Raw genomic sequence first — 26421 nt, 5'->3', positions numbered from 1 at the left:
GGCTCAGACAAAAAGAAAAACAAATTATACTGGTTTGTGTTTGGGCTTCCTTGTTTGTTTTCTTCAAAAATTTTGGAAGTGTATCTAGTCACCATTCCAAGCTGGTGAGACTGGAATAGCCACTCCCCCTACAAGTTAAAAGTGCTCAGGATATTTGAACTTCAGATGTAACAACACTGCTGAGAGAGAGGTGCCTTGTCTAAGATACTTGGGAAAAGAGTCCAGATGTTTGTGTGTGGTGGTGGTGGTTAGTAATTACTATTCCAGGGATTTCAGGCATCGTGGAAGTCTCAGTGTGCTAGAAGTCTTACAAGTGTAGGGAGGAGAGAGTTGGTGCAATCCCTGCCCTGGAGATTTCACAAGTTCATTTCCAGGTTAAGATTCCTTTACTCGAGCCTTCTTCCTTATCTCTCTGACCTTTGGCAGTCCTAGATCCTTGATGGAATGGAGCTTGACCAGTTTTGTTTCGCCTGCATAGCAACTCATCAGAGTTCAGAACAATGACTCTAAGAACACAGAAATAATTTACAGTAGTAGTTCTTTCAGAGTGTCTTCCTTAAGCTTAAATTATTTATTGCCTGTGTTTAAAAATAAAACCTCCAAGACTGATTTCGTATTACATGAAAAAAAAAAGGGGTTTTTTTGTTTGGTTTTTTTTTGTGACTTTTTAAATTTTCCCCTGTAAATGATGTTCTTATTCCTCAGAAGTATATATTTTTTTTTACATCTGTAGCAAAGGCTCTCAGAGAGGCATTTGAAGGATTTCCTGTTTCTGCACAGGACTAAATTTTATTTTCAGTTGAAGTCCTGTTACTCTGGAAGAAATTCCTTTGGATTTGGTGGTTACTCCCACTTGATGTTAATGACAAGACAGAAATTAGTGAGCTTGGTGCAGCTTGCAGAGATGTATCAAACTAGAGCAGGCTTCTAGCGAATGTATAGTTTTTCTGAGTAAAAAATTTGAAAAATAATTTGAGTAAATCATACAACTGAGTCCACCCTAAAAAGGAAGCTTGAGAAGGTTTTGAATTTGTGTTATTGATTGTTCTGCAGATGCCTGACATCTTTCTCACATAGAACTGTTGTATGACACTGTTGGCACTTTTCTTTTTTAAATGTGATCTCATCCTGTAGTTAAAGTGCTATACTTGCAGACAGTTTTTGTGGGGAAGTATGTTGTGGTATTTGCTTCTTGCTCAGCCTGTCCTACTCCTCAGAGTATGAGAATCACCTCCAGGACAGGATATCGACTGCATTAAAAATCAGTTCTTGGACTACTGTTTTGTATGCTAGCTGAATATCAAGCTTGTGTTTCTGATTAATGCAATGGTAGACATTTTCTTCCCTAATTATTTACACAAAAGCTAAAATTTCTGTCTATGTTAAACTTAGCTAGCAAGAAAACAGGATATGGTGAGCATACTGGATTTAGTGCTGCTATACTACTTTGTTTAAATCAAAAGGGAAACAGATGAACAGCTTTCAACAATGTTTGTGTTCCACACATTTTTTTTAAATTTTACTGTTTACTTATTAACAAATACCATTTTTTGGCAAGGCCACATAAAGTAAGCTTAAAAAAACCCAAACCGAAACATTCTGTAGGGTATTTTGTTTTGTGAGACCAGCATATAGTCTGGATATTTAAAAGCTTTTTCATTAACTTTGCATCAAAATTACTAAATTTGATGGTTTTCCTGAGTTCTGGTCACTCCTTGGTGTAAGTCTCTAAAAATAAATTGAACTGAGAGTGTATTCAGCCCTTTGGCTAAAAGTACCATGCTGTTATTTTTATCCTACCTTATAATAAAAAATGCACTCCACAGCCCTTTTCCAGGAAATACAAAATAGCCATCCAGCGTCCATCTGGTAATATTCACCTAGGTCTGACAGTGTCCTTTAGCAGATGGCTAGGGAAGAACAGAAGAAAGGGTTGTGCATATAGTGATGTTCCACAGGTATATTCTTCTAGCCTCCACTGATGATGTAACTCTGCTTCCTGAGGTGGGGTGGTATCTTTTTGTTCAAGCTAAAGTGTGCAACATTGTTTGGGGAATCAAAATTACCAATTTCACATTATAAAAGAAGAAATACATTTCTAAAGTCTGATAAACTGAAAAAAAGGACAGTAAAAAAATTTAGAAAGAAATGGGTGTAGTTAAAGAGATGTGCAATGGTCATTTGACTTCCAAAGTATTTTTGTGCAAAATGTGTGAACATACTAATCACCATTGGGAGAAAAAGCCTCACAGTATTTTGTGCATTGCTTTTTTGCAAGTTATATATAGTAAATGTTAGCTGTCAAGATTAATTTTATTCCTTTATTTTTAGAGCTTATATAATACTGTTGCTCCTTTGTCACCTAAAGAAGCTAATTTTGGCATTACTCGGCATGCAAATTTTTCAGTGCAGTTTTTATATATATACATGTTGTAACGGTCAGTTTGTAATATCAGAGTTGAGCGTGTTTGAAGATCTGGAATTGGTGGTCCCCTAAAGAATGATACAATACTAAATCATCTCTGAAAACTAAGATTTGCATCTATTTTCATTAAAAAGCAGAGGTAGAGGAATCAAGAAATGAGCAAGAGAAGTGCACCATACATCATTGCAGCTAACAGAAATAATTTACTGTGTGTGTCACCCATCATAGCTCTTTGGAACTGTGGAAAATAAGACAATCATTGGCAGAAGAATATCAGTACCACTTTGACCAGTTTAAAAGATCTATGAGAGTTTTCCTAAAAGCCTCATTGATTTTCCAGACTCAGTCAGTTTAAGATTATTTAAATCTGCCCTACAACTAGGAAAAGTGTTTTTTCCTTCCCCTATGCCGTGCACTGACACATTTCTCCCCTGCCACATCTAAAGCTGTGCATTCCTACTCTTCCCCTAATGCTAGCACTAATGTTTTGGGTTTTTTTCATAGGGCTGGTATTTAACTGAGAGCAGTCCCTGATCTGTCTGGCTGCCTGCAAGGCTTAGTCAGGGAAGCAGCAGAAACATTTGGCAGGGTCAGGTCCACACAAGGCAGGCAAGAGCTGTCCCTTTCAGTAGCAGGTAAATTGAGGTTGACTTTAAACTGACTATGAAACTTTTGTCATTAGTATCCTTGTTTCTAGTGCTTATTTAACAACTGCATTCAGTCCTCTAAATGTATTCTGTAAACATCTCCATAGCAAGTGATGATATCATTTTACAAAGAAGTAGGGCTACAGGTGAAGGATACATAACCAGGGAGCCACATGGCTGTTTGAAGGCAAATCCATTTCTGAACAGGCACACATTACTTGGAGATCAAAAATTGTTTAGTAGCGTAAAGACAACACAAAGAGTAGTATTGGTAAAAGTAGCCTTAGCACGTCATGACCGAGTTTTTTAAAAGCTGTAGACTAAAATACAGGCTTCTCTGCATTCATAATTAGATGTATTGTTAAAAGGCTTAATCTTTAAAAGTGTTAAGTGTCCTGTCACTCTTGTGGTTAAATGATACATTAGACCTAAAGGAACATTGTCCATTTTCTGAATGAAATAGCAGCACTAGTTGTTCAGGGCACATCACGGACCAGGCAGTTAAGATTTCTCTTTGTCTTGGTGAGTTGCAATCATCTCAGTTGCAAAGCAAAATTGAAGTGTTGCGTTTAGAAGCATTGTGGGTTTAATGTAAGGTAAAACTTTTATTTAATATCTTGTTTACAAAAACATACGTAGAAGAGGAGACAGCAGAGGATGCTGTGTTATATGATTGCTGTCCTAGGTCTGCCTAGTTCACAGAGCTTATTTGATGAAGCTGCTTTGTGCAAAACTGCACCAGTCAGGGAAAAAAACTAGCACATTCCAAGTGCAAGATGGAAGCTATTTCCTTGGGTGAAAAATTCAGATGCTTGATACTGGTTCAGCTTACAGTTTGTGTGACAGTTTCAGCTGTGCTTAGTGCTATACCTGTGTTATGGTATGATGACTGCTGAGCACCTCTGGGACGAGTTTTGGAGGAACATATGTGTACTGTCAAAAAGAGATGATTTATTGGTGTGATGTTACACGCAAACACAGGAAACCTGTTATAAAACATTCTATTTTCCTTTCCTGTCTGGTCGATAGATATATAGGCATGTCATATATGAGTGTGTATATATATTTCTTTTCCGTTCCAGTACTCGTGAGAGCCTGGCATCCAACACTTCAAGTATTGTTGAAAGCAACAGACGTCAGAACCCCGCTCTGAGCCCTGCACATGGTGGCGCAGGCCCAACGTTCAACTTCCGAGCCACTGCAGACCCACCCACGAGTGAAGCTGAGAAACTGCAGAAACCTGGTAACTGCCTGCAAGCTTCTGTCACTAGTGTCTGATAGTCAGCTTGCCTCAGATCGTCTGTCTCATCCTATACAGCAAAGTTTACGACACTGGGACTGATGTTTACATCTTCGGGGAAAAATAAAACAAGCATCTCAACCACAGTTTTAGTGTTTACTTAAACTGTGCTGCTATGTAGACTAGGGGCAACAAAGAAATCTTTATTTCAAGGTATTGCTTTTCACATTTGCGGCTCTGTAGCAACAGAATAGCAGTAGGGATAATATGTACACTTTTTGCTTCACTTAATTGTAACTGAGCACATATATGAAAGTCTAGACACTGTAAGTGTAATCTGCATTTTCAATGTCCATGCAGTTGCCAACTTCATTTAAAAAAATGCCACAGATGTGTGATGCCCCTGGTCAGAGGCTAAACTCTGCTGCAGAGTTCATCATTTTTTCCTTCAAAAACTGAGCCACTGCTGAAAGTAACCAGCCAGGATCACCATGAGGAAAAACAATGCCAAACATGACAAGTCATGACCTCAGCTCTATATGTGAATTATTAATACTGATCAGTCATTTTCACTGTGCATTTTTGTGACACAATTTTACAAATACCTGGTTAAGCAAGTAAAAGGAGGTTTGGGGTTTGTTTTGGTTTGCTTTTTTTCTAGGTATGGAGGGTGGGTAGGGAGGCGGCTCCTCCTTTTGTTTCAAAAATATGAGAGATGTTTACTTAATGAGACTTGCTACTTGACCTTCCATAGTCACCAGTGAGGAGGTGGGCCTTTGCATAGAGGGGGGAGTGGGGAGGAAAGGGAAAGATGTAACTGTCATGGAGCCACAATGTGGAGTGACACGAAATATATTAAATGTCTTCAGTATAATTCACATATTTGAAGAATCTAATTCTTGTGTCACTTCTGGTATTGCAACTTGCCATTAATATAGGAATCAGGATAACTAATTTCTTGGAACAAAAATATCCTTTATGATATAAATGACAAGTATGGCCTGAAGAATTGATTTCTTTCTAGTGGAAGGACATAAATCTATTTTATGTAGCTTATTAAATAGAGTGCCTAAATTAGGCTATTAAAAATAGCATACAATGTAATGATTATCAGAGAACAAAATTTAGAGAATTATAAACTTCTGGCCTTTTTATTCGTGGATGTTACTTGCAATTTAGCATTTTATGGACATGTCTGGTTTCTAGAAATTCAATGTGTCCACTTGGTTTGCAGTAGAAATCTGAGTTCTGCAGGCATGGTACATCCTAATTGCTCTCCCTAAACTGTTACTCCAATGTAATTAGTACTATGCTAATTACTGCAGAGTAAATTCTACAGATAGTTAAACTCCAAGAGTAATTTTAGGTATAGGGTCACATTCTGCTCTGTTATTCATGCAGCCTGGTAGTGCAACAAACTGTTTTTTATCAGAACAGATAAATTGGTGGAAGGATAACACAGATACTAAAATGTGCAACAGCCCAAATTGTTTCATAGAAAAGGGCCATTTACCCTGTCTAGCTCTTGTAGTACACAGGTATGAAACCCAACTGTACATATTAAACCCCAGTATTTTCATCAGGTTCTGGTGACATTTATTACTCTGTATACAAAGTTATTTGAGCTTCAGTTATGTTCTCTATTGTCATCAGAAGTCTTTACTGAAGATTCAGCCTTATGTTACACCGTTGGATAGAGTTCATTTACTTACAAAACAGCTTTCTAACTCTGCACACAATCGGTTTCCAGTTCTGTCAAGAATACCCAGTCAAGGCACGGGTCTGTTTTCATTGATTTCAGTGTATAATTTCCATTTCATAGGAGCAATAAGACCTTTCAGTGCACATAAAGGAAATTATTGTGCTTTTGGTTGGTTATCAAAGTCACTTGGCCTTTAGCCTTCTGCCTTATCATACCTTCCAAGATGTGCTCTAATTACCATATAATGCTTTGCATGACGCATCTTATTATTCGATATGTAACTCCAGCCGTACTTATTCCATGCAAACTGTTGAGTCAGAGTTTTTGTGGGGAATTGTCATATACTATGCAGTGGCTGACTGTGATTTTGTTTCTGAGATGAGCTCTGACATCAGTAGTATGTATCAATTCAGTAAATAAAAATGTCGAAATGATAAAAAAACTTACAGTGATGATCTGAAGTACTAATGGCAGTATTAAAATGTGAAGAGCAGAAACAGGTTTCACCTTTGGGGAAATAATTGTTTGTCATAAGCTAGTCAGAATTTGTGCAGGCAGCTGGTTGTACAGAAGACATCATTCCAACAAAATGTGATAGTACATACCTGTAAACTGTATAGTATGTTATTTCCTAAAGTTCCCAGAGACCAGCAGACAACATAAATGTCATATTAATGTTGACATGGCATTGTACCAATATTAATGTGACTCTTGGAATATGGAATGTAAACAGAAGTTTCAAATAGAAACGTTCTAATCTTGATTTTTTTTTTTCCTTTTAAAATCAACAATGGAAAATAAGAAAATTCCATCTTGAGGTTCTGGTAACAAAACCACGAGAGTGGAGCTTGAGTGCTTTATGTCACCCTAATCCTTTGATGAAATCATAGCCTTGTATTATGTGGTTGCTTATCTATCATTCTTCTAATGTATCAATTTAAAGGTTTACAGAGTTAGATTAGGTTGAATCTGTGTTGTGTTCAACTGTAAAGGGTCAACACAAATCTGTCGGCATTTTGCACACTTAATATGTATTATTATAATACAACATGTTACTTTTATGGTAATTTTTTTTACACATATAACTACCTCCATGAATTTGATGAAATGCAGCAACATGAAAAGTGTATTGTACAAAGCAAGGTTAGAAACTTTGAAGCATTAGGTCATGGCGTTCTCTTGTGTGTCAAAGCTTGCATATGAAGTCATCATGTTTCCATTGCCACAATTTCCTTCTACAATGTTAATAAGATGGCTTTCAGATGAGTCACTTAAAGACTGACAAGGCTGCATAATTGGGATAAAAGTGAAAGGGAGGATGAAACCTTCCATCCTCTCCCCAGTTACTGCTAAAATTTCTGCCTGGTAGAACTTGAAAATGTATTTGTAATTTAGCAAATTAGAAACATCTACAGTCTGTGAAATACGATTGACAGTTTAGGGTTTAACAGAAGACACTTTGGGTATTTTCTTGGCAGCCTTCAGATACTTGGGGCCCTATTCTGCCTCCATCTTTGTCAACATTAGTACATCATGGTTTCTCTGAACTGGCAAGGGTGTTTAAACAGCTCTTTCTCTAATGATACACACTCTGGTCTCTAGATTGTGTGCATCTAAAACATTTGCTCCTATAGAAATTACCAACAGCCTTTAATTGACGTGTCTGGGAGCAGTATGAGGGTCCCTACTCGAGGTATGTGCCTATTGTTCAAAGAGCATGGGCAAGTTTCCAAGAAAAAGTAAGCTGGCTTTTGAAAAGTAGCCAGCTGCAACAAGCCACCTTTCAAGAGGGAAGAAAGAAAGATTTTTCCAAAAACCAAGGGAAGAAAGTGGCAATTGAACCTAAGCAGATCGCACTATATACAAATCCCGATTTATGAACACCTTTCAGCAAACCTAGTACCGTTATCCTTATGCAAATTAATATACAATCATCAGTTGAGCTAATTTTGCCATTTTAAGTATTTCAGTTTAAATTTAGAAGAAATCATTAGCCATTTGACTCCCTGCACCACCGTAAAATGACTGTTATATGCGAAACAACGTTCACTCAACTTTAAAAATAAAAATGTATTGGAAAACAAATATTTTAATGAAAACCATGGCCTAAGTGCTTGCCAGCAGTAGTCATTGTTAGAAAAGAGAACAAGCAAACCAGTATTCAGAGGCCATCATGAACACAGATAATACTTTGCACTTAAATCACACATTTTTGCCTGAGGGTCTCGAAGCACTTGCCTGTGAGGTAGGCAGAGTTCGCTGACCCTACTTTTTGTCTGGGCCCCTTGGAAAAAGCAAAGGCTGAGAGTCTGCAGACTAACTTATTAACTAGTTGCTTTTTTAAAGTTACTGAAGTAAGTTTAACAGTTAACCAAAGTGTTCCATGTTTATACTCTGAAATTATTCTTTTGATGCATTCAGTTTATTTAAGTAAGAAACTACATTACAGCCCTGCAGACACTCTTGGATTAGCAGTTCCAAAACCAAGTTTGCAGTCATACGAGTACTGGCAGCAGTGGTTTTAGAAACAGTTATGTTAACTAAAAATTTGTTTTTCAAATACATTTTGCAGCGCTTTTCTCAACACAATTGTTCAAATTGTTGTGCTGAGAAAGCAAATAGCACTCCTGATCTGGTGTCATACCCACAGTTTACAATTATCTTTGCTCTTCTGAAGAAAACTGTACAGTATTAGAGAGAAAAGTTCTATTTTTTACGAAATTCTTTTAAAAAAAAGGGTATATATCTAAAATGTTCCCCCCAGCATAAGTAAAGTGCATCATTACTGCATGAGACACTTGCAGTGGACCCACCAAAAGCCAAGCTGGTGCTAGAAGAAAACGGGACTATCACACTTCTTTTATGGCGCTCTAAACGTTGGTTTCAGTTATGCGCGTGTAAATCTGGCATAACTGCCCTGATCTCCGAGGATCTGAGAGAGATGGGAATGGGTCGTTAACTCCATTGAAGCTCATTTCTGAGCTGAGGGTTTCCGTGTTCCTCCCCCGCCCCAAGACACTAAATGCAGAGAAGGAGCCGAAGGCCACGCACGTGGCTCTGGAAGGGCAGCCTGGGCTGAGTCCCTGCTGAAACGCACAGCCACCCAGCCGGGATCCGTGACTGCTGCCAATGTGGCCCGCCTCGGAAGGGTGATTGATTTTCCATGTGGTGCACTGCCCTCCTGTTGTATAGCGGTTAGAGCCACCCAAAGGATACCCACCCAGAAGTATGAAAGGGCCCTTGGAGTAATTGGCACAGATGTTACTTTTATGTGTGGAGGAGATTTTAAGTTTAAAGGGATCATAATTCTGCAGGTAATTTTCTGTGAGTGACTGAATGTGGCTGTTGCATTAGGTTTAAATGAGTTAATAAATGCAAGTGGGACTTACTGTATGTTAGAAGGGAGTTTTGCAGCCAAGACTGCCTTGTATAAATGTGTTTGCACTGAAAAAAAAATTTAAAAATTACTTGGTCTCTGGTTGCTGTAAAGGTCATCCAAGATGGATGTTCTGTTTATATTGTATAGTATTTCATATGAAATAATTGCAGTTCATGAAATGTCTTCCCTAACGTTACTGATTTATAACAGCACATTTGTAACATGGTTTTTATTGTGTCAGTGTACCATATTGTAAATGATGATTACTTGTCATGCTTAGTATAATAATTTAAAGGAAAAAAAAGGACAGGGATTTTTGTAAGTCTATATTTGAAAGTCCCTCCATATGGTAATATTGTGTTCATGTTGTTTATGTAGTGTTGTGTGAAATATCCATTTTGGATTGTGTTACTTTTTAAGATATTAAATAACATTTGGTTATATGTTCTAAGTGGATTCTTTGCACTCATCGGTGGTTTTTAGAGAGTATACTTGTATTTCCATTTAACATGCTGTTTCTCTCCCTCACTTAGGAAACCTTGCACAACAAACCAGAAATCTCAGAAAAACAAACATCATATCAACTTGCTGTCTTCTCCTATGCTGTATAAAAGCTCTTTGGGCCATTAAGTAGGAGTGCAAGGGAGAAAATACACCTTTTTTTGTGGTTTGGATGGGACATGAAGTTGACAGCTGCAGGGGGAATGCGATCTCCACTGAGTGCCCAGCTGAGATGCACCCATAATCCAGGAAATGAGAAGTCTATTAGGACATCCTGATGCCAAGGGCAACAGGTGTCAGGTCCCTCTTTTCCTCTCCTCTCCATCCTCATGAGCTAAAGGAGGACCTGGTGCACACACCCAAGAGAAATGGTTCTAGCAAGGAGTTTTTTTCACATTCTTCAAGAAAGCTGATAGCTGCTGAGTGGAAAGGCCCAAGTGGACAACGTAACATTCAAGTGCCATTTTCCAACCCTCTCTACCACCTGGAAGAAGGTTTGGAGGAAGTTTAGGGTCCAGGAGATTTGCCAGAGCTATGCCATGAGAACTGCTGTTTGCCAAGGTCTGCTATGAGAATTTACAACACTTACAAGATAAAAAACAAAGCATCTCTTGGAAATAGGTGCTGTCTTAAGCACCTTGGCTTGTCACCTACTAGTGGCCCATACTACTACCATGCTATTTCTAGTCTTTGCTCATTCCCCTTCATCCATCTGCTTCCACTATAATCAATCTCCATGAAATTAAGCATTTTGACTTAAAGGGGAGAAAAAACCCAAAGCCAGACAGGGTTTGGTTAGGGTTTTATGCCATCACTGACCTAGTGCCTTGCACAGGCAAAGTCAGTTTTGGGTTTTGGTAAACTCAGATTTTCAAGGCCTTTTCATTATTACTGGAGAAGTTTGCAAGCACGATCTCCCCCTCACAGAGTGCTTTGTTTTTGTTTCTATCCTTATGATGTGCTTGTATTTTAGGTGCTAAATTAGGCTAATCATTCATTACCTAGAAAGGAACTACTGTTGTCCAAAGTTACCACACCTTGCACTTTAAAACTTGCTTGGAAGCCTGGCTTGAATTCTCTTTGTACTTACTCTGCTGACAGGTAAACTGAAGATCTTGATCAAGTGACATCTTTTTGGTGAAACATGGCCTATAACATATTGAAAATGTCTAGGGCCACTGTGTGGCTGAGGAAGTACTTCTCTTGCTGTTAGGTCATGCCTTTCTGCTGAGAGCACTGAAGTAGACTTACATCCCTCTGCATCTACAGATATCTTACATCTGTAAGATAACTTTTTTGAAAGATCTTCTCTCCAGATTTTTTCTCCATCGGCCTCTCAATTGTTTCTTTAGTCTTGTTTTCCTCACAACTTGCTTTCTAGAATATTCTTCTATTGAATCCCCTCATCTTCTGCTTCTTTTTGACATTTATTCTCCTTCAGGTTGGGATTTTTTTTCCCCCTGCATGTTACTTGACACAAGAGTTCTTCTGGCCCATTTCTCATCCTCCCCTCTCAAAAGGTCATCCTAATCTTAGAGTGTCTTTCTCCCGCTTTTCCATTACTTTCCCTTTCTCACTTTCCCTGCTCATCAGAAAGACCTTAGAGAAGAAAAGGTGGTCAGCTGCTTCAGGATAGGTGCTCCTGTCAGCACCTCCCTTCAAACCATGATGTTGCAGGTTTTTCATTTTAAAAATGTTTAGGAATGTAAATATGCCCCCACTTTTTAGTCCTTTCTGTTCTCTTCTTTTGTCTGCTGCTCCTGATTTTTTTAAAGACTATGTGCTTTTCTGTCCAGCATCTCTGTGTTTTGCGGGCTCAAAGAGAAGAACAAAACTCCAAACTGCACTGGAACACCAGGTCACATCTGTCTTCCTCAGGCCATCAAGCAAGGCCTCAGGTGAATGCTTAAAAAAGCAGTTTATTCAGCTGTGCTTTGCGGAATGGATATGAAGAAAATGGCTTCTATTTACTAGCCTTTCCTAAACTGCAGGGAAGGTGCCCATGGCTCTGACACTCCTGTTCACTGTAGCTAGTACTTGAAGAGAGAAGGGTTTTGAGCAGTCAGTGATGCTGGGGCTTTGATAACTGCCTGTGGTTTTGTGTGGAGATGGCTGAGCTTGCATTTATAAGCAACTTCCTTCTATGCCTGTAGGTCCTCATGTTTAGTGAAGTATTTTTAGCCCAGCTGTCACAGAAGTGATGAATGGGGACAGGGAATGGGAAATCCCAAGTACTTTTTTTTAACATCTTTTTTCTTCTCTCTCATCCTAATAAGCACATAAAACCCAACCCTGTTCTGCCAGCTATGTGAAAGTAAGCAAAGACAGTAAATAAATTTACCAACATGACTGTGCATACACTGAAATAGTTATGTACCTGGGCAGCTTGCCTGCTTAGGGAAACCTGAAGCCTTTTGTTTTGAGTTCTCTCAATCTCTCTCCTCCTGTCCCTCTGCTTGTTGCTGGTAAAATTAGGCCAGTTGCCTTGTAAGTGCCAAAGAGGGTCATGCTGGCAGGAAGCTGCAGAAGTAGCAGCTTCCAGTGTGTTCAGTAGTGTACCAGTAGTGTGAGGACGAGCAAGAGCCCGTGGCCTCTCCTATGGATATAGGCTTTTCTCATGCAGAAATCAAAAGGTACACCAGCACTGGCACTTCAACTGCAAGTGGGGCTGTGCTTCAGCAAGGGCTGTCCTGGTTGCCCACACTCACTGTGCTGTGGTTCCAGTTGCAGTCACTCAGTCTCAGCACAGATGGGCTGTACCACTTGCTGATGAAACTTCTGTACCAGAGGATGCACATCAGGAGCAGAGCCACAGCACTACAGCCTTTTTGGGTCCTGTTAGCTGGGTTTTTGGAAAATGAAGACCTAAGTAATTAACTTTACAGGGCAGCTTGTGCACTGGAGGGGTGTGAATGCAAACCCCATTCCATGACCCAGGTACCTGGAGCCTGCTGTCTCTGTCTCCACCATGCACACACTGCACACGCACCACTGCGCAGTGACTGCTGGGAGCAGCCATCAACACTGCAAACTTGAGGACTCAGAAGTGCAAACCTCCGGGCTAGCTGTGCCGTAGGATAGTGGGCAATGACAGGGCCAAGGACAGCAGAGAGGGACATTTGACTTTCTGGCTATGGCAGTTGGTAGATGTCCCTGCCTCCACAGTGAGGTCCCCCTCTTCCTTCCACACCGTTGTTCCTTGCTCAGTAGCCTTGAACCAAATCCCTGGTCTCAGCTTCCTCCCTGAAGAGCTGTGGGGCCCCAGCCCCTTGCTGCCACTCACCCCCATCATGGGGAGGCTGTGCTGAGAGAGAACTCTGTCCAGTTTAGTGCAAGCCTCTGGCTCGGGCCCAAAGTGAACCTGCCAGAGAAGTCCTGTTTGGCATCCAGCTGCTGCAGTTTATGCTTCTCCGTGACAGAAGCTGGTGATGACTTTCAGATACTTGTAACTGGTCCAGCTGTAACGCTCACCTAAAGCATTACCCTGTCAGAGCTCAGTAAAACAGTAACCACCTTTTTTTTTTTCTTTTTTCTCTTCTTTTTTAACCTCAAAAATGCATATGTTTTTTTCTTTTCTTCTAAAGGAATGCTGAAAATTCCCAGGGAACTCTGGGTTGAGGCAGAGGTGAGATGAAATCTGTGGCAGAAGCATCAGGGCAGGCACCACAAGGAGGAGAGGGGCAGGAGCCGCTTTGTCCATCATGATGCAAGTGCACAAGGCCACCCTGGTGACCAGCCTGAGGAACAGAGGTGCCAAGTCCACAGAGGGACCTCAACTGGAGCCTCGTCCACTTGCCTTGCCCCATGGAGGAGGAAGAAGACACATCCAGCCCATGAAGTAGAAAAGGAAACCTAAAAAGCTCCTCAGCTCTGTTGTTCTGCTGCCCCATGGCTCCCGTGTCTGGCAGGCTGGCAGCCCCCCAGAGCCCTCCCTGGCACTGTGGGCCATGTTCCATCTAGTCTAGATGGGACTGGTGTCCCATGTTCTCCTCCCCACTTACTTCTTACTTATGAACAAAGTCACTCTATCTTCTAACCACAGTGTTTTATTTGTCAGTAGTTGCCAGGGGACCCTGGATATTTATTATTAATTCATGATGAAGAAACTCAGGAGTCCTCAGACCTAAGGCAGGCAATATATTTATTGTTTCTCCTTAAAGGTAGACCCTTTTCCTTTATGGTTTTATTGTTATCTATAACCCAATATGGAGAGAGAATTATCTCTCATGCTTTGCTGTTAGGCAGCAGACAAGTTTCACCAAATCACAGTTGGTACAGAAAAAAAAACCCTAAGTGAGAAACCCACTTATATTTGCAGACAGAAGTAAAAAAATAAAATCCCACAAAACTAAAGCTTTAGAGAATGACTGACAGCTTTGAAAAGCTCTTTCACTGCATTTAAAACATTTGCCTGGAGATGGGTGGACTTTTCTTGATCCAGAAACTACTGAAAGACTATTGCATTAAAATATTTAGACCTTTGCAGATTTCAGAACTGTTAGTCTTTCCAAAAATTAGTTGCTTGGGATATTGCTGAAGAGGAAGCTGCCTTTTTTAACACTGGATTAGTAGTAGGTCATCAGGTCCAGTCCGTTGAGACCACCAGCGTCAGTCTCAAGACAGAGAAGAGCAACTGAGTTAGTCTCACACATCAGGCTAAAAACAGAGACTTCTGGCTTTTTTTTTTTTTTTTTTTTTTTTTTTTTGGTAAAAAGAAAAAGAATAATATACTCTCTAGGCTATATTGACAGGTAGCATGTGAATTCTGTGTCTCATGAGTGCTGCCTTGTGCCATGGATAATGCAGTCAGGGGTGCAACTCTGGCATGGGTCTCCATGAAGAGAGGGGTCAGCAGGCAACCAGCTTCTGCCCAGATTTCTTCCAAATTGGGATCTCTGCAACTGAAGGGGAAGAGAAGAGAGGTGGATACTGTTCTCCAGAAGGAAAATGAGATAATTGGAATATCAGGGCTTAAAATCCCAAGAGAGTTCACCAAAATAAAGAGGAAAACTGGAGGACAGAGGAATGTGAGGATGTACTTCAGCAGGGGAGTCATAGTTGGGACCAGCAGCTGGAGAAGGAAGATCAGTTCAAGAGAGAAGAAAAAAATCTTTGCATCATTGGGAGGCCAGAGGATCCTGAGCTCCCAAAAGCCAGCTGAGATGGGGAACTATGTGTGCCTGCCTTCATGGTTTATACACACTTAAAATAAATAGCAACTGATACTGGAATGTTCTGACGTGTCTGTGGTTGTACTGTAAGCATGTGGTGTCCCTGAGCGATGCCCAGCAGGGGCCAGGAGACAGTGCAGCCACTGAGGGCAGCAGGGGCTGCCTTTCCTGGAGGTGCCCCATTCACAGGCAGAGTGGGGTCCTGGAAAAAGCCCTGTGGGAAGGGATGGAAAGAGATCCTGGTAGGGGTCATCTGGCAGTCCTGTCATGCGGACTCCTCCTCTCTGCCACCCAAATGCAATGACCCTCCTCACTCCTGGTTAACTCCTGGTCTGAAGAACAACTTGCCACCCTTCACCCACTAGGCAGGAACTAGGCACATCTTGCAAACCTGGTGAGATATTCCCCTCTGCTCAGGCAGCCCCCTAAAACACAAATTGTAATTGCTTGTCTCAACCCATCAGCCTCCCCCCTCCTCATGTGTGCAGGAGGTTTCTGCTCCTGCAAGTTTTGGTCACTCTCAAGGCACCCACATTTGTCTTAGAATAAAACCTTCTCCCTTTTCCCCCCCATTCTTATCATACATACAATAGATTCCTGTTCATTCCCTTGCAACGGCTGCAGAGTGCCTCCAAGCTTATTTTGTGTCAAAAAAACCATCTCCTCTCTCTAGCAGGAGAAGGTCTGTGATACATCCCAGATGTTTGCATGTGGCAGCAGTAGCCAGACACGACAGATTACAGGAAGGAGATGGATGAGCAGCAAGCAATTTCTTCTCCTCTTGTCCCTTCTTGGAGGCGGGGAAGTTTAGCTGTTTGCTCTGTTTGCCATGCTGGTACATGAAACCTTTTAAACATCACCTGAAGGCTTCTCCATTTTTAGTTGTGACTGTCATGGGGGACTGGAAGGGGGATGCAGAAAAGGTTCAGATCATTCTATAAGATTCAACTTATATTTTCTCTTTATTTACCTACTGCTGGTTCCAAATTAGCCCATTCCCATCCCTTCTAACAGGAAAAATGCTGGCAGAGACCATCTCCACCCTGTGGCTGCTGTTAGTGTGCTCACTACAGCCTCAGGCTGTGTTCCTGGCTCTCTCTGATTACATCCTTTCTCCCACCCTTGCAGGATTTTTGGCAAAAAAATCCTGCTTTTTGAGTCTGGGCTTGTTCCTGGCCAGCTGTGGCCCTTGTCCCTGGCCGAGACCGTGGATGATGAGCTTGTTATAAAATAATTTATTCAGTCTTAGGATGCATTTGTCATATGAAAGCTGTTAGGCCAGAGAGGGTCTCCGTGCTGCAATGACTACCTGTGCCCAGGTACAGAGGAACTGTGGATGGTACTTTCTCACAGTGAAGCTGCCCACCTGCCTTATTATTTGTCATTCTGGCTAGGATGGCACTATTAGGGCTGTCGCAACCCACACTGGTAACAAACAGCAAGTGGTGGAGGGGATACACAGAAAGAGAGCTCCTTTTACACGGAAAATTTCCTATGCTTCAACACTATGCTGGAAATAGGGCCAACAAAAACAAGATTTTTTTTCAAGAGAGAAGTGGCTTAGAAGAGTCTCAGCTTCACAGAGTCAGGCAAGTGGCCGAAAAACTCTTCACTAGAGAGATCTTTTTATTTAGAGGCTGAGACTGGTAAAGACCCTGTCCACTCTGTCCTTTTATCAGCAGTCTCAAATGAAATGCTGTTTTGCTCAGCTTCCTGGAAGGATGCCAAAGCTTAACGTTAAGAGGAGTGCACCTTTCCTATGGACAAGGAGGAAAAAAACAACAAAAAAAGTAATCTATAGTGATCTGTGCTGACAGCTTTTTCCTAGAAATTGTCCACATAATTCACAACAGGAAAGAGATTTTTATCAACAAATTACTTCAGAAGAAGAGACTGATGGGAACAGTCCCTTGGCCTGCACTTTGGTGGAAGGTAAATTCTACAAAATTCTGTCCCAGTGATGCCTCACACACACTGGATATGTGGAGAGAGGCGGGGTAGGAGTAAATGTGTGAGGAACAGCACTGAGAAATTGTGATGACAATCATGGGGACATCCTTTTCCAAATGGGATGAGGAGCTCTGGCTTGTACTGATTCATGGGGTTTTTTTGCATGGCACTATTTATAATTTTGCTCACACTTCCTAAATGGTAGCCCTAATGGAAAATTACAAATTCCTCATAATCTGTCATGTATCTGAATTATTTTCTGGGTTTTCAATGGGAAAACCTACCATTTTCTTGACTGATTTAGAACAGTGAACACTGCAGACAATGAACTGACCAGGAACAATGAAGCACTGTATGTGAAACCTGGCTGGATATTACCTGTTGGATTGGAGCTCATTGAAGCTGATTTGGGAAAATCCACCCTTGAACTCATCCCTTGCCTTTTCCATCACAGGGTACCACAGGCAATTTCAGATGTCCTTTCAGACATCCTCGAATGCAGCTGTCCCCTGGGCACCAGGGGAAGCTGTGTGACACACAGAGCAGCAGCTCCTCTGGTTTTGGGGGTCCTTCAGTGAGGGCTTCATTTGGAGCCTGTCTGTGGCAGCTCTCCAGGGCAATGGGGATGTGTGGCTGTCACCACTTTGCCCATCCCACATGGTAAGGCGCTTCACCTGACATGGAGCAACCCCCTGTGGAGAGCAGGTCCTGTTTCTACTGCCTCAGCTCCTACACTATTTATCCTCCATCCTCCTCCTTTGTATTCATTTCCTGAGCTGCCCTAGCTGTCACATCTGCACAGTTACCAGCTGGCTTCCCATTTTTAATTGCCCTCAATGGGCTTCTTCAAGAGCCACACCTGCTTTTGGGGGGGCCTTAATTTGTCACTGTCCAAACTGGAGCAGCAAGCATTTAAAATTCAGCCTCTATGAGTGTGTTGTATTTCTTCAAGTGCGTGATTAATTGCTAGGCCCTGACAGGCTGCATTCAGCTATTTCTGCATAAAACAGAGTCTGTCTTCTGCTGGAAAGCTCCCCACATTATGGATATTAAATATTGTCTTGTCCGCAGGACTTGTGTTTGTTCATCCCATTTGTTCTTGATGAAAGAGGTTGTATGAAACACAAAGAAAGCTCGGTGCCCTCACAAGTTTATTCTGTTTAGAGGGTGGAAAACAGTTACTTTTCTTTGTCATAAGTGTTCTTGTAAGGAACCATTTGAGATTAAGGCAGGAGGGGATGTTCCACATAACCCCACCCAGCCCCTGCAGCAGTGTAAGTGTAACCTTGTATAATCCAGCTCATAAACTGCTTGAATTCCACCTTAAAAGACATTAAGCTTTTTTTTTTTCCCTCTTTCACAGCTGCTGTTTGAAGGCTGCTTTAAAACCTTAGTTTTTAAGCCCAGAACTATTTCCTTGTTATATCTGTGCTTGGAGAATCTCTCCATGGATGGGCAAGGGGTGCTTTCCCTCTCTCTTACAGAATCTACTCAGTTGGGATGTGGTCAGTGGGCTTACCCCTCTCTCAGCCCTTGGACTCTCATGGAAAATCAGTGAGCTGTAAGCTAAAAACCACATTGCTGCCTACTCTGGCAAGCAAGGAGACAAAATCTTGCACCCCAAAGCTCCACCTGTATGGAGTACATGGATAAAGTATCAAGTGGGAGTGCGATTTACAGATGAATGGATGGATGGATGAATGAATCCATTGGGAGGCAAATAAGCCCTTCAAAAAAATTAATGTAAGATTTGTCAGAGCCTCCTTCTGCCCAGGGATCATGTAGAGGGTGTGAGGCACCTCTCAGAAATCAGAAGCAGGCTCCTGCTGAGTCACGTTGTAGGGTCACGTCCTGCGGGGGTAAAACCACCCTCAGTTGGGGATACAGTGAATTCCAGCGCACTGGTTGTTCCAGTGATGTAGGATGAGCAGAACGTTGGACCACTGAAGAAAGGTTAAGACTACTTCTAAGGAACACATGGCCCAGTTATATACATTTATGTGGCCAGGAGCCTTTGCATGGAGGCAGCCCAGTGAGAGCAGCAGGCTGGCTGGGTGTTCAGCAGGGATTGTGGATGATCCCCTGCAAGCCTGACCTGTGTTCCAAAGCCTTTGCAACAGCTTTGCAACAGTGATGCCACCTCGGCCTCCTTTTTTCTGTCTGGCAAGGAAGCAATGACAGTGTCTCCAGCCAATTTTGAGGCTTAATTAATATTCACCAAACAATATATCTGAATGATGAGTTACATTTTAGTGTATTATTAATTTCTTGAGAAAAACAGAAGGGTGTTCAAGAGCTGTCAGTGCCCACTCAGCCACAGAAAATCACTCATGTGGGAAATACCCACACGGTCCCAGCAGAGCATGCTGACATTTTGGGGCTGGCTGCCTGCAACCCCTTGGTGAGGGACAGAGAAAGATCTGCCCCTTGCTCCTGAAGACGGATACAATCCTGATATTAAAATGCCTCATTTGCTGCGACCAAGGGAGGATCAGAATCAGCTCCCCGGAGCTCAGCTAAGCCCTGATCTGTGCTAGTGTGGAAAGTGGGCGCTGAATTTCCCCCATCTCAGCCCACTCTTCATATCCCTCCTCACCATTTCTTTGCTACCTGTGACTGTTTTAGTCGGAGTTCTCCTGAGCTGACAAAAGCTCAGAGTTCTCAGTGTGGCACTGCTGGGATATCTGACCCAAGGATTCTGCGTTCAACCTCGAGCCAGGCTGCAAGTGGCCACAAGTAACAGAGAGCTGTGTCACTTCCCCTGCTCCCCTCCTCCTCCTGCTTTTATGTATTTTGTTTCCCACCAGTGGGATCAGGCTTTAATGACAACAGAGGCAGCTCGAGATACAGCCTCAGTCCTGAGAGTGGGGAGTACATCCAGCTGACAATTGGATCATTTAGGGCCGCGTACACACGAAGGTCTTGCTGAGCCCATTCATCCTCCTGTGGAAACAGGAGCAGGTGGGAGGCTTGCTCAGAGTGCTACATGGAAGCAGCAGGTTTGGGGTGGGGAGGAATCGGCCATAGCGCAAAGGGTGACAGGGAGAGCTAATGGGGAGGAAGAGGAAAAGTTGCGATGAGAGACACAGAAGGAAGGAAAAGTCCCAATCCTTAGTCTCCTCGCTAAAAGCAAGGATTTTTGTCCCAAATGCGCTGTTTGCGGGCAGGCCGGCAGGGGGCGCGGCCGGGCCGGGCTCCAGGGGCTCCTCCCGCTGGCCCTGAGGGGATGCGGGCTCGCCGCCTCCACCTTGCGGGCTGGCCGCACGAAAAATGGGCAAGCGAGGGAGAGAAGCAGCGTGTGGGGAAATCTGTGTCTCGTTCTGGGCTCCTCAGTACAAGGGAGACATGGAGCTCCTGGAGCGGGTCCAGCGGAGCGCAACAGGGATGATCAAGGGACCGGAACATCTCTCTTATGATGGAAGGCTGAGGGAGCAGGGCCTGTTCAGCCTTGAGATGACTGAGAGACCTCATGAATGTCAGTAAGTATCCAAAGGGAGGGTGTCAAGAGGATGGAACCATGCTCTTCTTCATCGTGCTGAGCAATAGAACAAAAGGCAACGGGCAGAACCTGATACGCAGGAAGTTCCACCTGAATGTGAGAAAGAGCCTCTTTACTGTGCAGTGACTGAGCACTGGAACAGATTGTCCAGAGAGGCTGTGGAGTCTCCCTCACTGGAGATATTCAAGAACGAACTGGACACAATCCTATGCCATGTACTGTAGGATGACCCTGCTTGAGCAGGGGACTTGGAACAGATGACCCGGTGTGGTCCCTGAGCCATTCTGTGATTCTGTGACTTCCATTTCCAGGGCCCATTGGGCCTTTCCCCTGCCCTGCCACTCCCTGTTCCCACCCTGCCCCAGCCTTCCGAGCCAATGGAGCACACCGCACTGTTCCAGGGCTAATGCTGGTGGGTGTGTTCCACCCTGGAATGTATCTGCAGGCCCCGTGAATGACAGGTCCCTGTCATGCCAGCCAGGGCAGCAGCCTTCGTGCAGTGGGGTGGCTGCAGCAAGGCATTCCCCGCATCTCGGACAGATACCTGACTGGGGTAGGGAGAGACCAGGGCAGGCTGCCTGGCAGCTCATAGTGGTTTCCTGATGAAATTGGGCTGACAGAGCTGAACTGGTGTAATTGATACAGATTTGGGATAACGTCATAGTTTTTTAAGTCCATAGCAATTTCTGTGTATTTGAAATGTCAGAATAATCCATACAGTCCATATAATCCATACAGTCCATCTCTATGAAACTTGAGAATTATTGTGTCCAGTCAACTGTAATTCTGAAATGTTCTTATTTTTGAACCTTCCCTTAACTTAGGTGTGTTTCAATGCTTACACAAAATGTGTTTTTCTGTGTGTGTGAAAGTTGTCTTTTAAAAGCTGTTAAAGACTTCTTATGCTAAAATGTAGGGTTTCAAACCTTCTTCTTCATTAGATGTTTTCTTTAAAAATTCCTGTTGGATTTGCTGTGTCCTGCCCTCTCTGCCACAACCCTACAGGGAAAAGAAGGTGAGGAAGTATTACATGGAACTTTTCCAATGCCTTTTAACTTCCCAGTGGACAGAGCTCATTTGGTCTGTGCCTCCCCCTGAGGTGTATGGTTTAACATCTGACAGATGCCACAGCACCAAGCCTGACAGAGTTCAAGAAGCCTTTGGACAATACTCTTGGGCACATGGTATGACTCTTGGGGATGATCCTGTGAAGGGCCAGGAGCTGGACTTGATGATCCTTGTGGGTCCCTTCCAACTCAGAATACTCTGTGGTTCTGTGATATATTGTGATGTATTAGTTAGAAGACATGGAAGATGACTGGCACCGCAAAATCTTCTCATTCACCCCTTATTTGTGAAGCCTCTGTACTTGTGAAGGGTGCAGGCTGGTGTCTGGGCCAATGGGAAAGTGTCTCCACGAGGCTGCAGTCTGTGCAGGCAATGCAGGCTGCATCCTGAGGGATGCTGGAGGCCTCATCTGTTGGGGTCCCTTCCCCCCCGCCGTGTAGCCCTGGGAGAGGGGCCCTGGGGGGGAGACACGGGGTTTCCCTGCCCCTGCTCAGCTTCATTCCCCATTGGTTGGTTTGTGTTCCCTGGTGTGGCCAAGGACCCTCGGGTCCCGTGACTGCGGAGCTCCTGAGCTGAGCCCCGGCCATGCGGCTGGAGAAATAAACATCTCTGAAACATCTACCATGGATCTGTCCATATATACTTCGTTTCCCGGGACTCCTGGTTTGAAATATGCTTGTTGCAGTAATCCCCGCTGCGACACTCATCCACTGAGCCTTGGCCAGCCATGCCATTTGCATGGCCACCAAGATCATTGATAAAAAGGCTCAGCTTATTTAGCTGTGAAATTTCCTTTTTTGGCACTGTTATGGGGAGCGGACTGAGACTTATTCCTGTGCAGGCAGTCCCTCGGCACTTTCCTTTTCTGAGGACCCATGTTCATGGAACATGAGGGGAGCATCTCCAGCAGACCTTGGCTTTGCTACTGGTTCAGAGGGAGTCCTGCTGTGAATTAAAGGACTCGTTGGCATATCTGCACTGGTCCTCTTCTATCATCCACTCCCTGCTCTGTGGTCAGTTAATACAAGGAAAAGAAGATAAATTCCACTGAGTAGGCTTGGAGACTTATTTCTATTGAATTAGTCTCTTCCATGGACATCGTTAGTTTGTGGAGCTTAGAGTGGAATAGGGCCCCCTTGTCCTTCAGGCCTGTAGCTTTGGTTTTTGAGGTCTTGTTGACATTTGCACCATCTCCCACTGGAAAAGCGGGGCTCTGGAAAGCCTGAATGTACTGCACCCTCATACCAGTGACAGTGCTCTTAATTTCTGTGCAAGCAGCTGATGTGATGGTGACACACTGGGCTTAGAGAAGTGGGTCTGGAGAGAGCATCCAGGGCTCACCCCTCTTCTAAGAAGTGCAAAATGTTTTGTCGTGTCTATTGGCTAGTGGGAATTACATGTCCCTGAGTGGATGTTCAAAAGGTTAAACAATGAAATACATCTGGAAAAAAGGACTGCATATACAAGATACATCATCTCGTGTGATGCATTTAATGTCCTTAATTTACATGCTGACAACTTTGCCATTTCTAAACAATGTTATCATTCATCTTTCTGATAATTAATCAGCACAAGCTTCAAACACTGTTTATCACACTTTGATGCAGCAATTAGACAAGAAAGGCAAAGTATTGAAGGGAAGGTTTTGGGCTGTTTTCTTCTTCAAAAATCTTACAGTATTTACAAAGATGTGTTTTTTCTAACACCATTTTTAGAATTATTCACTCATTCACAATCAGTCATTGTATAAAAACATCATTCAGAAATAGGTTTAAAATACACCCACCTCCATTGCATAGTATACAGAAAAATAGGCGAGAGTTAAGACACTTGATTTTTGAATGAGAACATGAACTGATTCAGAGGTACAACATTTCTGAGGAAGAAAGATGCACTTTTCAAAAAATAATGAGCTGTGGTTCTCCTAAAGCTAGTGAGCTTCTGGAAGGTGTGCCATCAAATTTTCCTTTTACAGACCAAGTATCTTTTACTGTACACACAATGCTTGCCTTAAGGTCAAATAAATCATAATCCAAGTGGATTAACCTTCAGTATTTGCATGTGGACACTGACAAAAATGAGTTACACAAAGTACTCACAAGGATCAGTGTTGGTTTCCTGTGTCATGGCCCATCCGTGGAACAACTCAAGGGACCCAATTTGTTATTTTCAATTTCTGTTTGTATATCTGAGGAGCTGAATATACCCTTATACCTTTAGAAACATTTCTTCTGTAAGAAGACCTTGGGTTCTGCTTGCTGGTAAGATTTAAAATGGCAGGTTGTGGAGGGGTTAGCAGGCACTTATGGCTTCTATCCTGTTGATTTTCAGACAAAATTTGGTAATTTGGTTATCTTGTATGCTGATCTTTTTTTTTTTTTTTTCTTTAAAATTGTGCTCCAGTGATTTCATTGAGCCTGGTCCATTAAAGAGCAACAGGGAACTCTGAACAATAGGTGCTTGTTTTACAGCTACTGCAAATGCTTCGAAAGCTCTAAATTGCCTTTTATACTCAACAGTCTAATAACAAAGACTGATTTTTTCCATTTTTTTCCCAATTGATTTGATGGTTCACTTGAGCTTTAAAAACACATTACATAAATCTTTACAGCTAATACAGAAGTCTTTTGTCAAGTTTAATTTAGTGTTTGGGGTTTTTTCCCCCACAGTGTAATCATTCACCCTTAAATGTACTGTACCATACATACCCGGATCGTGCTTAACTCTGGATCCAGAAGATAGAAAGTCCTAGAGCTTTGTTTTTACGTGGGGAGGGACCTCAATCCTTCCAAAGGCAGTTTGTTGCTGAAAGCTCCTGGTTCAGAGGTATATCAGATAAAGCACTGTGCACACCCGAAGGCACCTCCGGCAACAGCTCTATCCTCTCCTGCTGTTTAATTTAACTTTACTGTTACAACTTTGCTTGTGCTTGATAGCCCATGGTGGAAATGATCACTAGGATTAGCTGGGAGGGTGGGATATCTATCAGTGTAGACCTCTCTCCCTGCTACAGAATAAAGGGAAATGCGCTGGTCACCAGGCAGAGGGATAGAGAGCAACAGCTGGTGGAAGAGCACTAAGTGTTGAAAAACCTTCAGAAGTGCAATTGGGTATAAAACATCGAAACGTGAGCAGATGATATTAACTTCACCAGGAAAAGCAGAGAGGGTGTTAAATGCCAGGCTTTTTCATCCCATGTTTTCCTGACCCTTGTGTGTCCAGATGTCTATTCATTTTCCCACTGGCTTTGAAGTGGATGATTTCTGTCACTCTGCCCTTTCCCAGCCCTCCTCACTGCTGTGGTCCATGAAGAAAGCCTGGCCTTGAAAATGGGCAGAGCCAGTACTCATGTTGGTGAAAATGAAGAAGGAAAGGCTGAGAGAAGTAGGATGCTCTCACTGCTCTCCTGCTGACCCACCTCCCTCGGCATTATGGTCACTCAGCAAAGCTCTTGGCCATTTGAAGACTGGGTCAGTATAGACAGGGCTTGGCTGGTGCTGTAAGGAGATGGGGCTCTGCTGCTGATGGAGCTGGAGATGAAGGGGTGAATCAGGATGAACCCAGCTAAATGCAAAGAGGTCGGTCTCCACTCCTGAGCTTCTCAGTACGGGGAGCCAGGGTGAGCTCCTCAGTGAAAGATGCTGGGGTGGGACATGCTTGATGCTCAGGGATCCCCATGTGCACCCACCAGAAAACTTTATGGATAGCCAGCCAACTCTGCTCTCCTTGCCAGTGCTGTAAATCTAAGTGAGCAACACCATCGTCCCTGGCTGTGTTTGGAGCAGCACAAAACCTGGCTTCATGTTAAAACCATTGTAAATGCAGGACGGGTCAGATTCATGCCTGGTGGAGCACAATGGAGGAGTGGGGGACAGCACTCTATTAATGAAGCTATTATTCAAATGAAGAACTTTAAAAAAACAAACAGAGAAGGATGGAGTTGCTGGTGACACTGACTGACATTGTTCAGGGATCACAGTAAGGAGATCTGCCTGGCGAACAGGGAGAGCAAAGCTAGTGCCGGGACACAGCTGCTGCACGGGGGGAGCGGTGCCAAGGGGGCTGTGTTTCGGAGCATGCACTCCACCCTGGACCAGGAGCCATTGTTGGGCAGTGGCTGTATTCCTGCCAGGCTGCACATGATGTTGTAAACATCCACGGATCTGATGGGAGGCGCTCGGTAGTTGGATCTGAAATCTGCAGACAAAAGAGAGGAGTTGGCATCATGCAACTTGGGGCTCAGCCCTTGGAATGTGGGGTGCTGCAGGGCAAGGGCTCCTTTGCCTTTCCTGGGACTCGCCCACCAGGCTGGGATGTGGCATGCTATACAATTTACAACATAGCTCAGCAAAAACATTTTAAACAATTTTGTTCATTATTTTTACTTCTAGACCAATTTTATTCTAAAAACTAAAAAAAGCCCTGGATTTCTAAGTACAGAAGCTACTGTGTGTGCTTGGTAGATTTAATAGCCTGACATAATTGTGTTGCACATTCTGCTTTCACTCCTGTCTGCAGCTGCAGCCTGGTGCTCTGCCCTGTTTAAAGGGCCTGATGAAATGGAAACCAGGAGTTTTGTGTCTGCCTGTCAGACAGGTGGGTGAGGTATACTGCAACCTTCCCAAAGAAAGTGCCTTGCAGTAGCAAGTCTGAATCCCCTGACAAAAGCAGGATTCATGTGTTTCAAATAGAATTAAAAGTTTAGGCCAAAATTTGGGAAAAGAGAGCAAAGAGATAGTAACTGCACTGGGACATCAGAGAGAGGCTGACTAAATCCCTTCACATCTCTCTGCCCGGTTTCTTCAGCTATGAAATAGATGCAGCACAACAAACCTTCCA

General features: G+C 43.1%; 2 protein-coding genes across 13 annotated transcripts in view; one reads left to right on the top strand and one right to left on the bottom strand.

The window, feature by feature from the left end:
* Positions 1–9834, top strand: part of STOX2 (storkhead box 2) — a 144375-nt gene extending 134541 nt beyond the window's left edge. For all 12 annotated transcript variants that reach the window (XM_048303037.1, XM_048303042.1, XM_048303041.1 and 9 more), the window contains one exon: positions 4155–9834. In XM_048303037.1, the coding sequence (XP_048158994.1) occupies positions 4155–4350 (196 nt within the window). In that variant the 3' untranslated portion in view covers positions 4351–9834. The remainder of the gene's footprint in view (positions 1–4154) is intronic.
* A 13220-nt stretch (positions 9835–23054) lies between these two features.
* The window catches only part of ENPP6 (ectonucleotide pyrophosphatase/phosphodiesterase 6), a 32756-nt gene continuing 29389 nt past the window's right edge, over positions 23055–26421 (bottom strand). The window contains exon 8 of the mRNA XM_048304517.1: positions 23055–25779. Within this exon, the coding sequence (XP_048160474.1) occupies positions 25556–25779 (224 nt within the window). The 3' untranslated portion in view covers positions 23055–25555. The remainder of the gene's footprint in view (positions 25780–26421) is intronic.

Source organism: Corvus hawaiiensis, chromosome 5, assembly GCF_020740725.1.
Source record: "Corvus hawaiiensis isolate bCorHaw1 chromosome 5, bCorHaw1.pri.cur, whole genome shotgun sequence".
In the NCBI taxonomy this organism is placed as follows: domain Eukaryota; kingdom Metazoa; phylum Chordata; class Aves; order Passeriformes; family Corvidae; genus Corvus; species Corvus hawaiiensis.
This window is presented reverse-complemented; position numbering and strand designations above follow the sequence as displayed.